Genomic DNA, 17,616 nt, shown 5'->3' on the forward strand with positions numbered 1-17,616 from the left:
TAACTACTGCGGCTGTATATTTGTCAGCGTAGGTTAATACAGATTCCAAAGTGTATTGTGTTTTGTTGTGTTTTCTAGTGAACTAAACGTGCTATAATAATATATACTTGTATAGATCGTATCTCTGATATACCACATGACGAGCCACATTGGGTATATACCGCCTGTTACAGAGAGATCTAATAGATATACAGTTAGGAGAGATATTTGGATAATCGTGTTTTATTCAGTTACGGGTATTATAGAATCCCCGTGACACTTATATCCAATTAATGTTCAAGCACGCTGTCCTGGACAAACACCTCAGCTATCTGGGCTGTCTGTCCAGAACAGTGGGTTAGTGACAGAGAAGAGGGTGTAGTGGTCTTACACCTACCCACTGAATCATTAAAACTCGCTCTGGGTGGGAGCCGGTACCGGGCTGCGAACTCAGCACCTACCAGTCTTATGTTCGATGGCTTAATCACGACACCACCGAGGCGGGTTGCATCAATGAACACCGTCAATGTACATCGGTTTAAAATAATACATCTACTGCTTGCAACTTATTTTCGTGCTTATATCCAATTTCGGTTCAAGCACGCTGTCCTGGGTACACACTCAGTTATCTGGGCTCTTTGTCCAGGACAGTGGGTTAGTTGTTAATTGTTAGTTGTCAGTGAGAGAGACGAGGGTGTAATGGCCTTACACCTATATACCCATTGAGTCGGTAAAACTCGCTATGGGTGGGAGCCGGTACCGGGCTACGAACCCTGTACCTACCAGCCTTATGTGCGACGGGTTAACCACGACGCCACCGAGACCGGTTTCTAGCTCAATGACATCGACTGGATGACTGATTTAACGTCAAGCACAAAGCCATTCTAACGAGCGTTCTGCACGAAACGGGTACGCAGTAGAAACGTAGGGCGGAGCTTACAAGAAATAATGCATATTCGTATGGTTGAAACTCATCACGTGATTCGTAACTGCCAATAAATTTTTACCACCTTCAACAATAATAACAACAACAACAAAATTTTAAAAAAAAAATCCATATTAACACAGGGTACGTTGTGTCAATATAACATATTATATGCCTGTAGACGTTTTGGTTTTGTTTGTTTTTTACCTCCTATAGCAACCACTGCATATAAAATTGTAGCATAAGGGGTCTATCCCCGCACTACTGCAAAATCATCCGTCTCTGCGATTGTACAGTGTCCCCTCAATAAGACTACACCGCTGACACCATGAAGATCCTTGCAGTTGCAGTCTGCATCAGCTGTGAGTACGCAATATATTGTTAAAACTTTGAGAATTAAAAAAAAATAATAATAATAAAAAAATAAAAAAAAGTCTTCTTCTGCTTAATATAATATTGTAAACTATACAAACGTTTGTTGCGTTAATCATACAACTGACTTTTCAATTGAAACAAGTGTTTGAATGTTGTTTTTTCTGTTTAATATAATATTGTAAAATATACAAACGTTTGTTGCGTTAATCATACAATTGACTTTTCAACTGAAACAAGTGTTTGAATGTTGTTGTTTTTCTGTTTAATATAATATTGTAAAATATACAAACGTTTGTCGCTTTAATCTTACGATTGACTTTTCCACTCAAACAAATGTTGTTGTTTTTAAACTTATAAAATATTAATTTCATACGGTTATCTATTTTCCAAGTGTTTGAAAGTTTTTTGGGGGGTTTTCTGTTTAATATAATATTGTAAAATATACAAACGTTTGTTGCTTTAATCATACGATTGACTTTTCAACTGAAACAAGAATTTTTTTATTTAACGACGCACTCAACACATTTTAGTTACGGTTATATGGCGTCAGACATATGGTTAAGGACCACACAGATTTTGAGAGGAAACCCGCTGTCGCCACTTCATGGGCTACTCTTTCCGATTAGCAACAAGGGATCTTTTATTTGCGCTTCCCACAGGCAGGATAGCACAAACCATGGCCTTTGTTGAACCAGTTATGGATCACTGGTCGGTGCAAGTGGTTTACACATACCCATTGAGCCTTGCGGAGCACTCACTCAGGGTTTGGAGTCGGTATCTGGATTAAAAATCCCATGCCTCGACTGGGATCCGAACCCAGTACCTACCAGCCTGTAGACCGATGGCCTAACCACGACGCCACCGTGGCCTGTTTCAACTGCAACAAGTGTTGTTTATAACTTATATATTAACTTCACGCGGTTATCTATTTTCCAAGTGTTTGAATGTTTTTGGTATAGGTAGCTAGAACTGGTTAAAAGGATTTAAAAACTTTTGCTTAAGCAAAAATGTATTTTAATAATATTTGTTGTCAAACTTAGCATTATTTTATTAATTAGATACATTTAATAATTACAAAAATTAGGGTTTAAAACAATTAGGGTTAAAGTAGACAACTACAATGTATAATCAACTAGTCGGTGGAGGTAGTGTGTGTGTGTGGGGGGGGGGGGGGGGGGGGTGGGAGGGGGGCGGAATGGGGTCTTAAACTTGAGATTATTTACCTCTCTCTTCCTCTCCATATGTTTTATTACCTGCCATGGAATGGAATAGAATAGAATAGATGTTTAACGATACCCCTGCACGAAAAATACATCGGCTGTTGCGTGTCAAACTATGGTAAACGTACCTGCTATGGAGTTAATTACTGTAAAAGAAGGAAGGAAATGTTTTATGTAACGACACACTCAGCACATTTTACTTACGGTTATAATTATGGCGTCGGACATATGGTTAAGGGCCACCCAGATATTCAGAGAAGAAACTCGCTGTCGCCACTTCATGGGCTACTCTTTTCGATTAGCAACAAGGGATCTTTTATATGCACCATTTTACAGACAGGATAATGCATACCACGACCTTTGATATACCAGTCGTGGTGCACTGGCTGGAGCGAGAAATAGACAAATGGGCCCACCGACGGGGATCGATCCCAGACCGACCGCGCATCAAGCAAACGCTTTAGCCCTGGGCTACGAACCGTCCCTTACTGTAAAGTGTTTAGTAGTGTAATTGCTGGCGTTTGTCGGTTGTGCTTCGACATTTTTATGGGTATTTCCTGGCGATAAGCACGGCTGCGATTTTCCTTATGGATATGTTTAAATACGCATATAATTAATTATATATTGATTTGTAGCTATAAATGTAAAGTTGAATTAGGTTTTCTAACATTTATTTATTTGGAAGTTGTGTGGTGCGTAGTGATTTCCTTGCGTAGATTTCGTTTTAGGATATTTGTAATAGGGCTGTTGCTGAATTTAATTGCTGCTTGGGTTAAAGCGCCCGCCTGATGCGCGGCCGGTCTTGGATCGAACCCCGTCGGTCGCCCCATTGGGCTATTTCTCGATCCAGCCAGTGCACCACGACTGGTATATCAAAGGCTGTTGTATGTGTTATCCTGTCTATAAAAGATCCCTTGCTACTAATGAAAAAATGTAGCGGGTTTCCTTTCTAAGGCTATATGTCAAAATTACGTACTATGCAAATTATGATTGACATCCAATAGCCGATGATTTATAAATAGCTGTGTTCTCGTGGTGTCGTTAAACAAAACAAACCTTTGCTGTATTGGATAATTGTCATTTCATAATTTCGGTGTAAAGCATCTTTCAAACCAATTGTTAATTTCTCAATTGTATTTAGGAATTGTGGCTTAAATTACTGAGCGTATAGGTGACCTTGACGTGCACGACCTTTATAACACTGACTCTCGAGACATCAAAGGTTATTCAATTGTATTTAATATTTTTGATAATATGACATCTGGTTCATAATGACTCCACATTATTATTATTTAATTATTATTATTATTTTTTTTTTTACTATTTTCTATTTATTGACCAAATTTGCCACTATATAGTGGTACAATAATGAACTCGACCGAATGTGGGGTACGTGTATATAACTGGTACGTGTTGCAAGTTCGCACGTGTGATATATTTTAACGTAGCATCACTGAAATATGCATAGATAGCGTAGTGTTTCCTATTATGAGAACCCCATTCGTTATTTTTGATAACACATACTTGTTAACACATGTATGTTTGTTAAACAATTTCAAGACATACGACTGGCTGCTACTAGGTGATGACCAGATCACCAGTGACATACATCCAATGACAAAAAAACCAGCACGATCGAAATCGATTACACTGTGATGTATAGGTAACCTGAAAATCATTAGTTTGTGACGCGTAAGTTAGCTACAAGCGAAAGGGTTGTAAATATCTTTTAGTCGAAAAAGATGTTAAAATTTGCTTAAAACCTGTTTTTTTCAGGATATGTAAGAAATACAATATTACATTCGTGTCCGTTAGATACCATTTATCTCACAACTCGTTGTTTAAAAACGTATCAAACTCGCTTTCGCTGGTTAGATACATTTTAAAAGAACTCGTGATATAAATGATATCTAACGGCCACTCGTGTATTATTATCTATATATACACCACTGTCGTCTGTAAGGGGATTGCTACTTTTATAGCGCATATGTACAGGCTCCGAAACCTTTTCTGTATTAAGCTGTATCCTAACTGGCCGCGAGCGACGCGAGCGATCCGAGCGATTATTTTAGATTTAGCATTGATTTCAATTGCCGTATCCTAACTGGACGCGTGCGATGCGACATATTTATCTTTCACACCGTACGCGTGCGGTTAGGATACGGCGATTGATTTCTAAAATAATCGTTCACATCGCTCGCATCGCTTAAGCTTCTTCCATTTATAAGATGACACGTTTGAATGCGCACACGGATGTGCATACGGAAGTGTATAGATTAATATTTCAAGCATGATATTCTAAGCATTTGACAGAAATAAAGGGGCGGGACGTAGCCCAGTGGTAAAGGGTTCGCTTCATGCGCGGTCGCTCTAGGTTCGATCCCCGTCGGTGGACCCATTGGGCTATTTTTCGTTCCAACCAGTGCTCCACAACTGGTGTAACAAAGGCCGTGGTATATACTAACGACGCACTCGACATATTTTATTTACGGTTATATGGCGTCGGACATATGGTTAAGGATCACACAGATATTGAGAGAGGAAACCCGCTGTCGCCACTTCATGGGCTACTCTTTTCGATTAGCAGCAAAGGATCTTTTATATGCACCATCCCACAGACAGGGTAGTACATACCACCGTCTTTGATATACCTGTCGTGGTGCACTGGCTGGAACGGGGATCGATCACAGACCGACCGCGCATCAAGAGAGCGCTTTACCACTGGGCTCCATCCCGTCCCTTTGGCACTGCGAAGTTGACTGGTCAAAGCAAAGTTTTGGCTCACTTCGCCCGCTCGTGTAATCCCTGGTGTTGTGACATATAACACGTACTATATAACGCACGCCATAATGCGTGAAGTCAAGTTAAGATATGTTAAGATAAAACCTAATCGTGTTAGAACAGAAAAGATATGCATGCAGTTGTGGATACATAAAAGTACATGTACGGTACATACAAGTACTATGCACTCCCTTCAAAGCTGACAGTTAATTATAATAATTAACCAGGGGCGGCACAGAATCTACGGCCGGTACAGCCATGGCCGTACCACTTTTCAAAGAGATACGACATGGCCGTATCACTTTTCTAAGAGATAATGTGCAGGTCATTGCATTAAAGGGACACACCCTAGTTTTTAAACACTAAGGCATAATTTTCACCTAGACCCTAGTTTCAACCCGTAAAAATGGACACTGAGTTTGGTTCATTTACAAACTTGTAACAAATTTGGATACAACAGAGTAAAACAAGAGCCTGTGACGTTGAAATATCCTTAAAAATAGACTAAAACGCGACTCCATAACAGTTACTTCTCAGACGCACGTGCGTTTTTAAAAATATGAAGAAAAAAAGCATTTTGTGGTATTAGGAACACCAGGATAACCAGAAACACTTCGGTTGTACGGAAATGGATAATCTAAACAATAAAATATAAGTAATGTTTGATTTCAGTGATCATAAACGGCTCCAATAGTGAAAAATATGCCTTAGTGTTTAAAAACTAGGGTATGTCCCTTAAACAAAGCTACGCATGTCTTGTAACAGGCTGGACAACAGCTTAAACTATTTAGTATTGTACTGTGTGTTCTGTGGAAAATCTGAGGACCTGTCCACGGCCAACATTAGTGTCATCAGTGACCACTCCACTAGAACTATTATTCAATTCACAATCACTACCAAAAGGAATTCTGTCTAGTACGTATTCGATTAAATGTGTAAGTGTCCTTTTGGTCTTTTCTGTCATCTTGCTTTGCTCACTTGTGACACAGACGGTTTTAGTCATAAGTTGCATCGCATCGTTTAGATCTGAAGAAGCAGGTCTAGACAACAGCCAAAGTGCCCTTTGAGTCTCCATGATTCCCCAACTTTGTGTTAAACCATTAACAGATGTTAAGCTTCTCGTCAAAATTTGTTCTATATAAGTTTGTGTTGTTTAACGACACCACTGGAGCACATTGATTAATTAATCATCGGCTATTGGATGTCAAACATTTGGTAATTCTGACTCGTAGTCATCAGATGAAACACGCTACATTTTCTTCTAATGCAGAAAGAGATCTTTTATATGTACTTTTCCACAGACAGGAAAGCACATACCACGGCCTTTGTCCAATTGTGGGGCACTGGTTGGAACGAGAAAAACCCAGTCAGCTGAATTGATCCATCGAGGTGGTTCGATCCTGTGACGCAAGCACCTCAAGCGAGCACTCAACCGACTGAGCTAAATCCCGCCCACATCTGTTCTATGACCAGATCTGTAGACAGTCCTCTCCAAAACCGCTCACTTCTTCTGACAACTTGATATCCTTCCGTAAAGAAGCCATGATTTCCACGGTGACAAATTTTTTAGATCTTGTATGTTCATCAAATATTCATAAACTATGATGGCTACTGCAAAGAAGGGAAGCACACCACACACAGCCTACAAATGGAGGTTCCAGTCACCAGATCTTTCTGATTTGATAAACATTCTCAATATAATATCTACTGAACACACAACTTCTGTTTATTACTGGAGAGTTTTGCACCACAGTGGCTAATCAAATGGTATCACATGGGTTACAGAATACCTTTTCGCTTGTTTGCTACAAAATGCAGTGTTAAATATAATTATAAATGTTTCGTCATTCGGATTTAGGTCAGTCATGGGCATCAATACAACCGATGTCGACCCTGGATACATTTAACCACTGTGTACCATTTGCCTTATATCATTCCAAGATGACTTAATTGGTCCGAGAAGCCATGTTGTCTTCCACAACATATCTATATTATACGTGTATTCTTATAAATGTTTTTAAGTAGAAAACCAACGTACACACGTACATAACTGAAATTGTTTTCTGTTTCCTATATGTCCCACCCACCCCCGTCATTTTCTTGCAGGTAGATTAGATGTGAGGTGCCGTATATTTTATTGTTGTACTTCCTGGGTGTGTTGATGCGCTGCTTATATCAGTTTTGTTAGTAAACGTTAAATTGAATTATCGGCAATAGGAATTGATTTGGTCTATTAGAACCGTTATTGTTGCGTGAATTTCACTTCCTTAATGGCGGCCGTAAGGTTACGCCATCTACCAACAGCGTCATAAACTACTGGGCGACAATCGGAAAACAATCCGTCTATTCACGCACATGTGCATACAAAAAAAAAAAAAAAAAAAAAAAAACCTCACATTTCTGTTTGTTTGCTTGTTTTTGTTGTTGTTGTTGTTGTTGTTTGTTTGTTTGGGGGTTTTGGGGGGTTTTTTGGGTTTTTTTTTTTGGGGGGGGGGGGTCAAACTATGTATTGTCTGGACTACAAAAAGAAGTTAACATCGCTTACCAATTACGTCATTTCTTCGTATCCTAATTACGTTTAAAACGTTTTGACGCGGTCCTTTTTAATAATAATAATAATAATAATAATAATAATAATAACAATAATAATAAAATACGCGAGTGTAATAATTTCTTTATTACCATATAATAATAATAATAATAACAATATAGTAATAAAGAAATTATTACACTCGCATGTGAGTCGTATTAATTTTACGAAACTATATTTCGTAAAACCAGTAAGACACGCCAGCCCGTGTAATAGTCTCAATTTAGAATGTAGCCCATTTATCAATGTGTTAAGAAGTCACCTCAGACTACGTTCGTTTAACAAATAGGAAATAGTGCATGCGTGGCCGTTAGATACCATTTATCTCACACCGATTTGTTTTCAAATGTATCTACCGGACACGAATGTATTATTCTATTTCTTACATATCCTCAAAAACCAGGTTTTAAGCAATTTTTTTTTTTTTTTTTAATTCGACTAAAAGATATTTACAGCCGTTACACGTGTAGCTGTCTTACGCGACACAGACACATGATTGTCAGATTAACTATACGTCACAGCGTAATCGATTACCATCGTGGGTTTTGTTTTTAATTATTGGACATATGGCATTGGTGACCTGGTCGTATTAGCAGCCAGTCGTATGCTTTGAAATTGTTATCTCACGTACATGTGTTAACAAGTATGTGTAATCATAAATAACACACGGTGTTCTCACCAACGGGTGTGTAAGAAATAGAGGATATTTCATGTTTTTTGTCAAATATGATTTATATCTTTTCGAGGGAAGTTTCTAATCATATCTCACGAGTTGCGCTTGCGCGACGAATGCGATATGATTGCAAACTTCACTCGATGAGATATAAATCATATTTGACAAAAAACATGAAATTTTCTATTTATTATATAACTTTTGGCAATTTACCTTCATTGTTAAAATGCCAGCAGCACAGTGAAGATAACACTTTCTACAGTGAAGATAACACATTTTAGAGTGAAATAGTGAAATTTTCACTCTAAAATGTGTTGTCGTCACTGAGTGACTGATAACACTTTTATTTCACTGATATTTTAAGATATTTGACTAAATGTTATATAATATATAGAGGATATTTCATGTTTTTGTCAAATATGATTTATATATCATCAAGTGAAATTTGCAATCATATCACACTCGTCGGGCAAGCGTGACTCGTGAGATATGAATGCAAACTTCACTAGATGAGAAATAAATCATATTTCAAAAAAAAACATCAAATTTTATATTTATTATATAATTTTTAGCAATTTACCTTTATTTTTAAAATGCCAGCAGCAAAATAGTTCCGGCTTTCTTACAGTGAAGATAACACTTTCCACAGTGACGATAACACATTTTAGAGTGAAATAGTGAAATTTTCACTCTAAAATGTGTTATCGTCACTGAGTGACTGATAACACTTTTATTTCACTGATATTTTAAGATATTTCACTAAATGTTATATACTAAATTAATTTAAGGGTATTCTGATGTGTTCTTCTTCAGCAGGTTTATTTTTCTGTTTCAGTTCTGCCGGTTGTTGTAGAGAGCACGGCATGTGCGGATTGCACGACCACATACGATGGGGCAATTAAAGACGCCACCGACGAAGTAAAGTGCACGTCAGTAGTTTTGTTACGTCTGTTTGAACTAGTTCTTCGAAAATATTACTAATTATCACTTTGGTACTTGGGGTCGGGACGTACCCCAGTGGTAAAGCGCTCGCGTTATGCGCGGTCGGTTTGGGTTCGATCCCCGTCGGTGGGCCCATTGGGCTATTACTAGTTCCAGCCAGTGCACCACGACTGGTATATCAAAGGCCGTGGTATGTGCTATCCTGTCTGTGGGATGGTGCATCCCTTGCTGCATTAGGTTTCGTCTGATGACTACGTGTGAAAATTATCAAATGTTTGACATCCAATAGCCGTTGATTAATTAATCAATGTTGTTAACAAAACGAAACAAACTTTAGTACTTGTACTCTATAATTTTATGTATTACATAGAGAATGCTACTTGAGTGGCAGTTGGATACCATAATTTATTACACACAAGTGTAAGATATTGCTCTTGTCATAACAATTACTAAATATCTTTGTTACACCAGTTGTGGAGCACTGGCTGGAACGAGAAATAGCCCAATGAGGCCACCGACGGGGATCGATCCTAAACCGACCGCGCATCAAGCGAGCACTTTACCACTGGGCTATGCCCCGCCCCAATATACAGCGGTGTCGTAACAATATTGTACACATCATCAGTGTCATACTGAAGCTGTTCATTTAACATCAACACAAGCTAGACTAACCGTGTGCGATTTTGTATCTTCGTTTTTCTTTGCGCCGATTATGATCATAATTATGTGCTCTCAGTGGCTCGTCTGCTTCATAGTGACAGAAAATTCGTTACATTCTTATTAGTAAATTATACCTTTTGATATATGTTAGATAGTTACTTGCTTGCTAAGAAAAAGAGAGTTTGTTTTGACACCGCTAGAGCACATTGATTTATTAATCATTGGCTATTGGATGTCAAACATTTGGTAATTTTGATATATAATCGTAGAGAGGAAACCCGCTACATGTTTCCATTACGAGCAAAGGATATTTTATATGCACCATCCCACAGGCAGGATAGCACATACTACGACCTTTGATATACCAGTCGTTTTGCACTGGCTGGAACGAGAAATAGCCGAATAAGCCCACCGGCGTGGATCGATCCCAGACCGACCGCGCATCGAGCAAGCGCTTTACCACTGGACTATGTCCCACCCTATGAGGAAGGAAGGAAGGAAATGGTTTATTTAACGACGCACTCAACACATTTCTTTTTATTATTTACGGTTATATGGCGTCAGACATATGGTTTATGGTTAAAAACTACACAGATATTGAGAGAGGAAACCCGCTGTCGCCACTTCATGGACTACTCGTTTTTCGATTACCAGCAAGGGATTTTTTATATGCACCACCCCACAGGCAGGATTATGATAGCACATACCACGACCTTTGATATACCAGTCGTTGTGCACTGGCTGGAACGAGAAATAGCCCAATGGGGGCTACGTGGCACCCTATGAGGAGTAAAGGGAGGCGTAAAAGGGAGGCGTAAAAAGGGAGTTATGGGAATAGAACAAAATACAAAATGAGAACAGTATGTTAAAAGTATAACGTTTTCGTAATTTCAGGGCTGCCAAAAAGTACATCACCTGTCTGGAGACCGACTTGGCCGCCTGTGCTGCAGTTGATCTGAAGGCAAAGGGTGGCGTTGCTGATAAAGCTATCACAGACCTTGGTGATAAATGCAGTTAGTCTGAACTTACTACTTTACTTATTAACTAGTTTTTTGGGGTTTTTTTAAAGTGATTTAGTTTATACACGTCAGAGAATGCGTGTCAGCGTGTGTTGTGTTCTTGTTGCATTGTGGTTAAATATGTGCATGACTTTTTATATGTGCATGCTTGTGAACTGTTTATATGTTAAGTGAAGTAAAGTTTGCTTTATTTAACGACGCCACTAGAGCACTTTGATTTTTTATCTTATCATCGGCTATTGGACGTCAAACATATGGTCATTCTGACACTGGTTTTTAGAGGAAACCCGCTGTCGCCACATAGGCTACTCTTTTACGACAGGCAGCAAGGGATCTTGTATTTGCGCTCCCCACAGGCAGGATAGCACAAACCATGGCTTTTGTTGAACCAGTTATAGATCACTGGTCGGTGCAAGTGGTTTACACCTACTCATTGAGCCTTGCGGAGCACTCACTCAGGGTTTGGAGTCGGTATCTGGATTAAAAATCCCATGCCTCGACTGGAATCCGAACCCAGTACCTACCAGCCTGTAAACTGTTTGTATATGTATGCCTTGAACTGTTTATATATGCATGCATGTGAACTGTTTGTATATGTATGCCTGTGAACTGTTTGTATATGTATGCCTGTGAACTGTTTATATATGTGTCACGGGGATCCTATAATACCCGTAACTGAATAAAACACGATTATCCAAATATCTCTCCTAACTGTATATCTATTAGATCTCTCTGTATCGGGCAGTCTAATACCCGAGTGGCTCGGCTCTAGGTATAATCAGAGATAAGATCTTATATAAATATAGTTAATATAGCACGTTTAGTTCACTAGAAAACACAACAAAACACAATACACTTTGGAATCTGTATTAACACTACGCTGACAAATGTACTTGCCGCAGTAGTTAATTAACAACAACAAATAACAACAACCCAGAGCTAATCACTTAATTAGTTAATCACTAGGTGTCTGGTTTACACAATATTCTAATCACTTCACCGTGATACAACACACACACGTGTGATAATTGAGAAACGCTGCCAGGGGAACTTAATTAATAAAGGAATTACAACTCTATTCCTAACTGGTTATTTTTTTATTAACCCTTAACTACTCACCCAGTAACCTTATAATACAGAATTAATACTGGTACCTATCACAATAAAGACAATAACCTACAGTTTACCTAGGTCCTCTAGGATGACTGGCTAAGCTTTAATATTTTAGAACAGTGAAGCCTACAATTTACTTCGTCAGATTACCGGAGACACTGTCTAAATAATATTGGTATAATACAGTATTAAAATATTTAAAGTCACATCAATCACATCAAGGTTATACAACAGATCAGAAAAATATATTTACCAGTCCAGTCGGACAACGTTCCCCGGGAGCCTTCCAATGTTTCTCCCCGATATATCTAAAATCCTCTCTATTTATTCAAAAATCTCAGAGACAGCGAATATCGCCTGGGGGCCAACACGGTACCTCACCTCTCATGTGATATTGCCACAACTCCCAGAGACGGTATTTTTTCTTAGATGGCCAGACAGACCGACGCCTAGTTCGCTAGAACCCACGGTCGTAAAACAGAACTCCCGGAGGTATTACGTAACTACTGGCCACATGGCCTCCACACTTGGTCTAAGTGCATATTGGGACGCAGCTCTACCACGTCGCGCGGGGGTATTACGTAACCAAGCTGCACACGGCCCTCTAAAATAAATTAACATCGCCACAGGCGAAAAGATAAGAGCATGTTCCGTCACAATATGTATGCCTTGAACTGTTTATATGTGTATGCCTGTGAACTGTTTGTATATGTATGCCTTGAACTGTTTATATATGCATGCATATGAACTGTTTGTATATGTATGCCTGTGAACTGTTTATATATGCATGCCTGCGAACTGTTTGTATATGCATGCATGTGAACTGTTTGTATATGCATGCCTGCGAACTGTTTGTATATGCATGCCTGTGAACTGTTTATATATGCATGCATGTGAACTGTTTATATATGCGTGCCTGTGAACTGTTTATATATGCATGTCTGTGAACTGTTTATATATGGATGCCTGTGAACTGTTTATATATGCGTGCCTGTGAACTGTTTATATATGCATGCCTGTGAACTGTTTATATATGCATGCCTGTGAACTGTTTATATATGTATGCCTGTGAACTGTTTATATATGCATGCCTGTGAACTGTTTATATATGCGTGCCTGTGAACTGTTTGTATATGTATGCCTGTGAACTGTTTATATATGCATGCCTGTGAACTGTTTGTATATGCATGCATGTGAACTGTTTATATATGCATGCCTGTGAACTGTTTGTATATGTATGCCTGTGAACTGTTTATATGTGCATGCCTGTGAACTGTTTGTATATGCATGTCTGTGAACTGTTTATATATGCATGCCTGTGAACTGTTTGTATATGCATGCCTGTGAACTGTTTATATATGCATGCATGTGAACTGTTTGTATATGTATGCCTGTGAACTGTTTATATATGCATGCATGTGAACTGTTTGTATCTGCATGCCTGTGAACTGTTTATATATGCATGTCTGTTAACTGTTTGTATATGCATGCATGTGAACTGTTTGTATATGCATGCATGTAAACTGTTTATATATGCATGTCTGTGAACTGTTTGTATGCCTGTGTCAACGTCTGTAGGTCCGGGTCCAGGAGATGAAAGATGGGTGTGAGCACTTGATCTTTAGTGAGATATGCAATTGATCGTATGAGCGTTTCCAGGAAAGACTTTCTGTATATAATGTATTCTAGTCGAATATTTTAAAGATGACCCCCGCACCATAGAAAACTGGTGTGTGTGTGTGTGTGCGTGCGTGTGTGTGTGTGCGTGTGTGTGTGTGTATGCGTGTGTATGTATGCGTGCGTGCGTATGTGTGTGTGTGCGTGCGTGCGTGTGTGTGTGTGCGCGCGTGTGCGTATGAGTGTGCGTGCGTGTGTGTGTGTGCGTGCGTGCGTGTGTATGCGTGTGTATGCGTGCGTGCGTATGTGTGTGTTTCGATGAAACAGGCTGCTGTAAAAATGGTCTGTAAGGAAGGAAGGAAATCTTTTACTTAACAACGCACTCAACACATTTTATTTACGGTTATATGGCGTCAGAGATATGGTTACGGATCATGCAGATATTGAGAGAAAAACCCGCTGTCGCCACTTCACGAGCTACTCTTTTCGATTAGCAGCAAGGGATCTTTTATATGAACCATCCCACAGACAGGATAGTACATACCACGGCCTTTATTACACCAGTTGTGGAGCACTGGCTGGAACGAGAAATGGTCGATAACGAATTGTATTTTGAGAGAGTATCTGTCATTAATGTTTGTTAGAGAATGGATAATTGGAACTTGAGAGAAACAAAAGTTTGAAACGAGCATTAATTAGTGAGGCTCAAACATAAACGTCTCCACTAGAAACGCGTCGTTGGTCAATGTGTTTGCCAATCTAGTTAACTTATGATTTACAAAAAAAATAAAAAAAATAAAATACTTATAATTCAGATAGCTTGTGCACTATTTATTATTATTTACACAAGATAAACTAAAATTATAATTAATTTAGTATACGTTAATTGTTTATAAAAGAAATAATGTGTACTGTGTACGTGTGGTTTAGTATTTCATTTACCTTCTATCGGTCTGGTTTTCAGCTGTAGCCGCAACAAGCACGTGCCATTGCGAAAGGACCGCTATAAAAGCCGATGTCACTGCTGATAACGCAGCTGTATGCAGGTATGTGATGCTAATATTTTACAAAACACTTGGACAGTTTTCGTTAGTTTCCTTTCTTCAGAATCTTTAATGCCATCATGGATTCACCATCTTAAAAATGATGTCTTTAAAACTGTTTGTTATTATAATCACAAAGAGAAAATGGCCACATTAGTAAACTTTTTTTTTCTTTCTTTCTGTATACAAGTAAAATTCATCTCTGCCTTAAGATTTAAAATTATAGGGCCGTACGTACCCTAAACGGACAGGATGGCAGTAAGACAAGAAGAAGAAAGAAAGAAATGGTTTATTTAACGACGCACTCAACACATTTTATTGACGGTTATATGGCGTCAGACATATGGTTAAGGACCACACAGATACTGAGAGAAGAAACCCGCTGTCGCCACTTCATGGGCTACTCTTTTTCGGTTAGCAGCAAGGGATTTTTTATATGCACCATCCCACAGACAGGGTAGTACATACCACGGCCATTGATATACCAGTCGTGGTGCACTGGCTGGAACGAGAAATAGCCAAATGGGCCGACCGACGGGATCGATCCCAGACCGACCGCGCATCAAGCGAGCGCCTTACCACTGGGCTACGTCCCGCCCCTGGCAAGAAGAAGTTTGTTTTGTTTAACGACACCAATAGACCACATCGTCGGCTATTGGATGTCAAATATAATATCGTCATTTTGACACAGTCACAGAGATGAAACCCGCTACATTTTTTTTTCCATTAGTAGCAAGGGATCTTTTATATACACCATCCCACAGACAGGATAGCACATACTACGGCCTTTGATATACCAGTCGTGGTGCACTGGCTAGAGCGAGAAATATCCCAATAGGCCCACCGACGGGGATCGATCCTAGACCGACCGCGCATCAAGCGAGCGTTTTCCCATTGGACTACGTCCCGCCCTGCAGTAAGACAAAGGAATGATGGAAGTATAATGTACGGCCTTCTCCAGCTAAACAAAAAATAGGACAGTTTTCTAGATCTATTTTGGGGACTATTTAAATGTGTTTTGCTGAACGTAATAATTAGCAAAACGATTCTAGTGCCCATATATTATTGTGATCCTCTAACACAGTGTTGAAGATAATCAACTCTCTAACAACCTTTTAGATTTTTGAAATAGCCGATTCGGGCCCGTAGTCAGAACATCGAAGAGGCACTGCCCCCTAAAACGATTGTAATCCTCCCCCCCCCCCCCCCCCCCCCATCGAATCTGCAGGACTTCGGCTATAGTGTGTGTGTGCCTTAACCACGGATTGACCTTTAAAACAGAATATGCCCCCTATAAGTGACACAAGCTAACTAGGGGACTCACCCGTTTGATTCTCCATCATTTATAAACGTCCCGCGTGGGCAGTTGAAATCTGAGTGGGAGGGGAGGTGCGTAGCCCAGTGGTAAAGCATCCGCTTGATGCGCGGTCGGTCTGGGATCGATCCCCGTTGATGGACCCTTTGGGCTATTTCTCGTTCCCGCTAGTGCACTACGACTGGTATAACAAAGGCAGCGGTATGTGCTATTCTGTCTGTGGATTGGTGCATACAAAACATCCCTTGCTACTAATGGAAATATGTAGCGGGTTTCCTCTCTGAGACTATATGTCAAAATTACCAAATGTTTGACATCCAATAGCCGATGATTAAAAATCAATATGCTCTAGTTGTGTCGCTAAACAAAACAAAATTTATAACGTTGAAATCTAAAATTTTTACACCTTTCCAAATAGTGGTCTGTTGCTGCTATAGCAACTGCTATAGTAAAGGTTGTTGATCTGTATGGTCTGAGCTATTAATTTTAAAAACAGTAATTAATAAAAGTAATTAAAATGTTCTTGTTTTGTAGCAATGCACAAACGGCAATTACATGTCTGAGAGGTACAGTGGACGCCGGATGTAGCGATTCAAGAACAGTAGCGGCGACTGCTTACGCAGGACAAATAACCTCCAAATGTACAGGTGAGGACGGGCTTCATCGTAAGTCAGGATCAGGTCAGGTCAGAGTGTTTAACGTGCACATTCAGAACAAGCTGTTGTAGCGCACGCCTGTACTGGGCACAGGTGTCGGCCTTGGCCGGCTCGTCCTTCGTCCAGGACAGGAAAGGGGGGGGGGGGGGGGGGTGGAGGGGGAAGGCAGCACCAGCAGTCCGACCGGGGCCGGTGACAGGCGAAGGGTTGGTTTTGGTGCTATGACATTTGGAATGTCCCGTAGGATTAAGAGCCAAAAGGAAAGGGTGCGCATTTCTATGAAGGAAGTTAGGCGTAATTTTGAACGGTCCGTCAAAAATAAAAAGTAAGCTACATATCGTTTTTGAATTTAGTATACCGAGAGTAGCTCGTAAGTCATGATCAAGTACAACTCATATTTTATAATAAAGTGTAGTTGTTGTTGTTTTTCAAACGGAGAACAATTTTTGAAGTCAAGCGTGGCCAGAAACCTCTCCACATGGTTATTGGTCACGTAATTTGATGATGATGAGATGAATGGTGAAGCCGCAGTATTTCAATTTCGGTATGGGACTATTTGACAGGTCCATGCTTCATGCTTGCTCTCGGTTGAGCTTTCTCGGTATCACTCGAGGCCGTGGTACATGGAACCTGCAGTGCATGCCAGGTAATCATCCCCCATGTGTGGTCATACACTCGGGAGACACACCCATAATCGCGCCCATCAAG

The 17,616-nt window shown here is 39.8% G+C and overlaps 1 protein-coding gene across 1 annotated transcript in view; it reads left to right on the plus strand.

Moving 5' to 3' along the window:
• Positions 1–1,185: 1,185 nt before the first annotated feature.
• The window catches only part of LOC121381861, a 29,951-nt gene continuing 13,520 nt past the window's right edge, over positions 1,186–17,616 (plus strand). The window contains exons 1-5 of the mRNA XM_041511238.1: positions 1,186–1,266; positions 9,379–9,472; positions 11,040–11,158; positions 14,859–14,940; positions 16,787–16,899. Coding sequence (XP_041367172.1) covers positions 1,233–1,266; positions 9,379–9,472; positions 11,040–11,158; positions 14,859–14,940; positions 16,787–16,899 — 442 coding nt within the window. The 5' untranslated portion in view covers positions 1,186–1,232. The remainder of the gene's footprint in view (positions 1,267–9,378; positions 9,473–11,039; positions 11,159–14,858; positions 14,941–16,786; positions 16,900–17,616) is intronic.

Source organism: Gigantopelta aegis, chromosome 9, assembly GCF_016097555.1.
Source record: "Gigantopelta aegis isolate Gae_Host chromosome 9, Gae_host_genome, whole genome shotgun sequence".
In the NCBI taxonomy this organism is placed as follows: domain Eukaryota; kingdom Metazoa; phylum Mollusca; class Gastropoda; order Neomphalida; family Peltospiridae; genus Gigantopelta; species Gigantopelta aegis.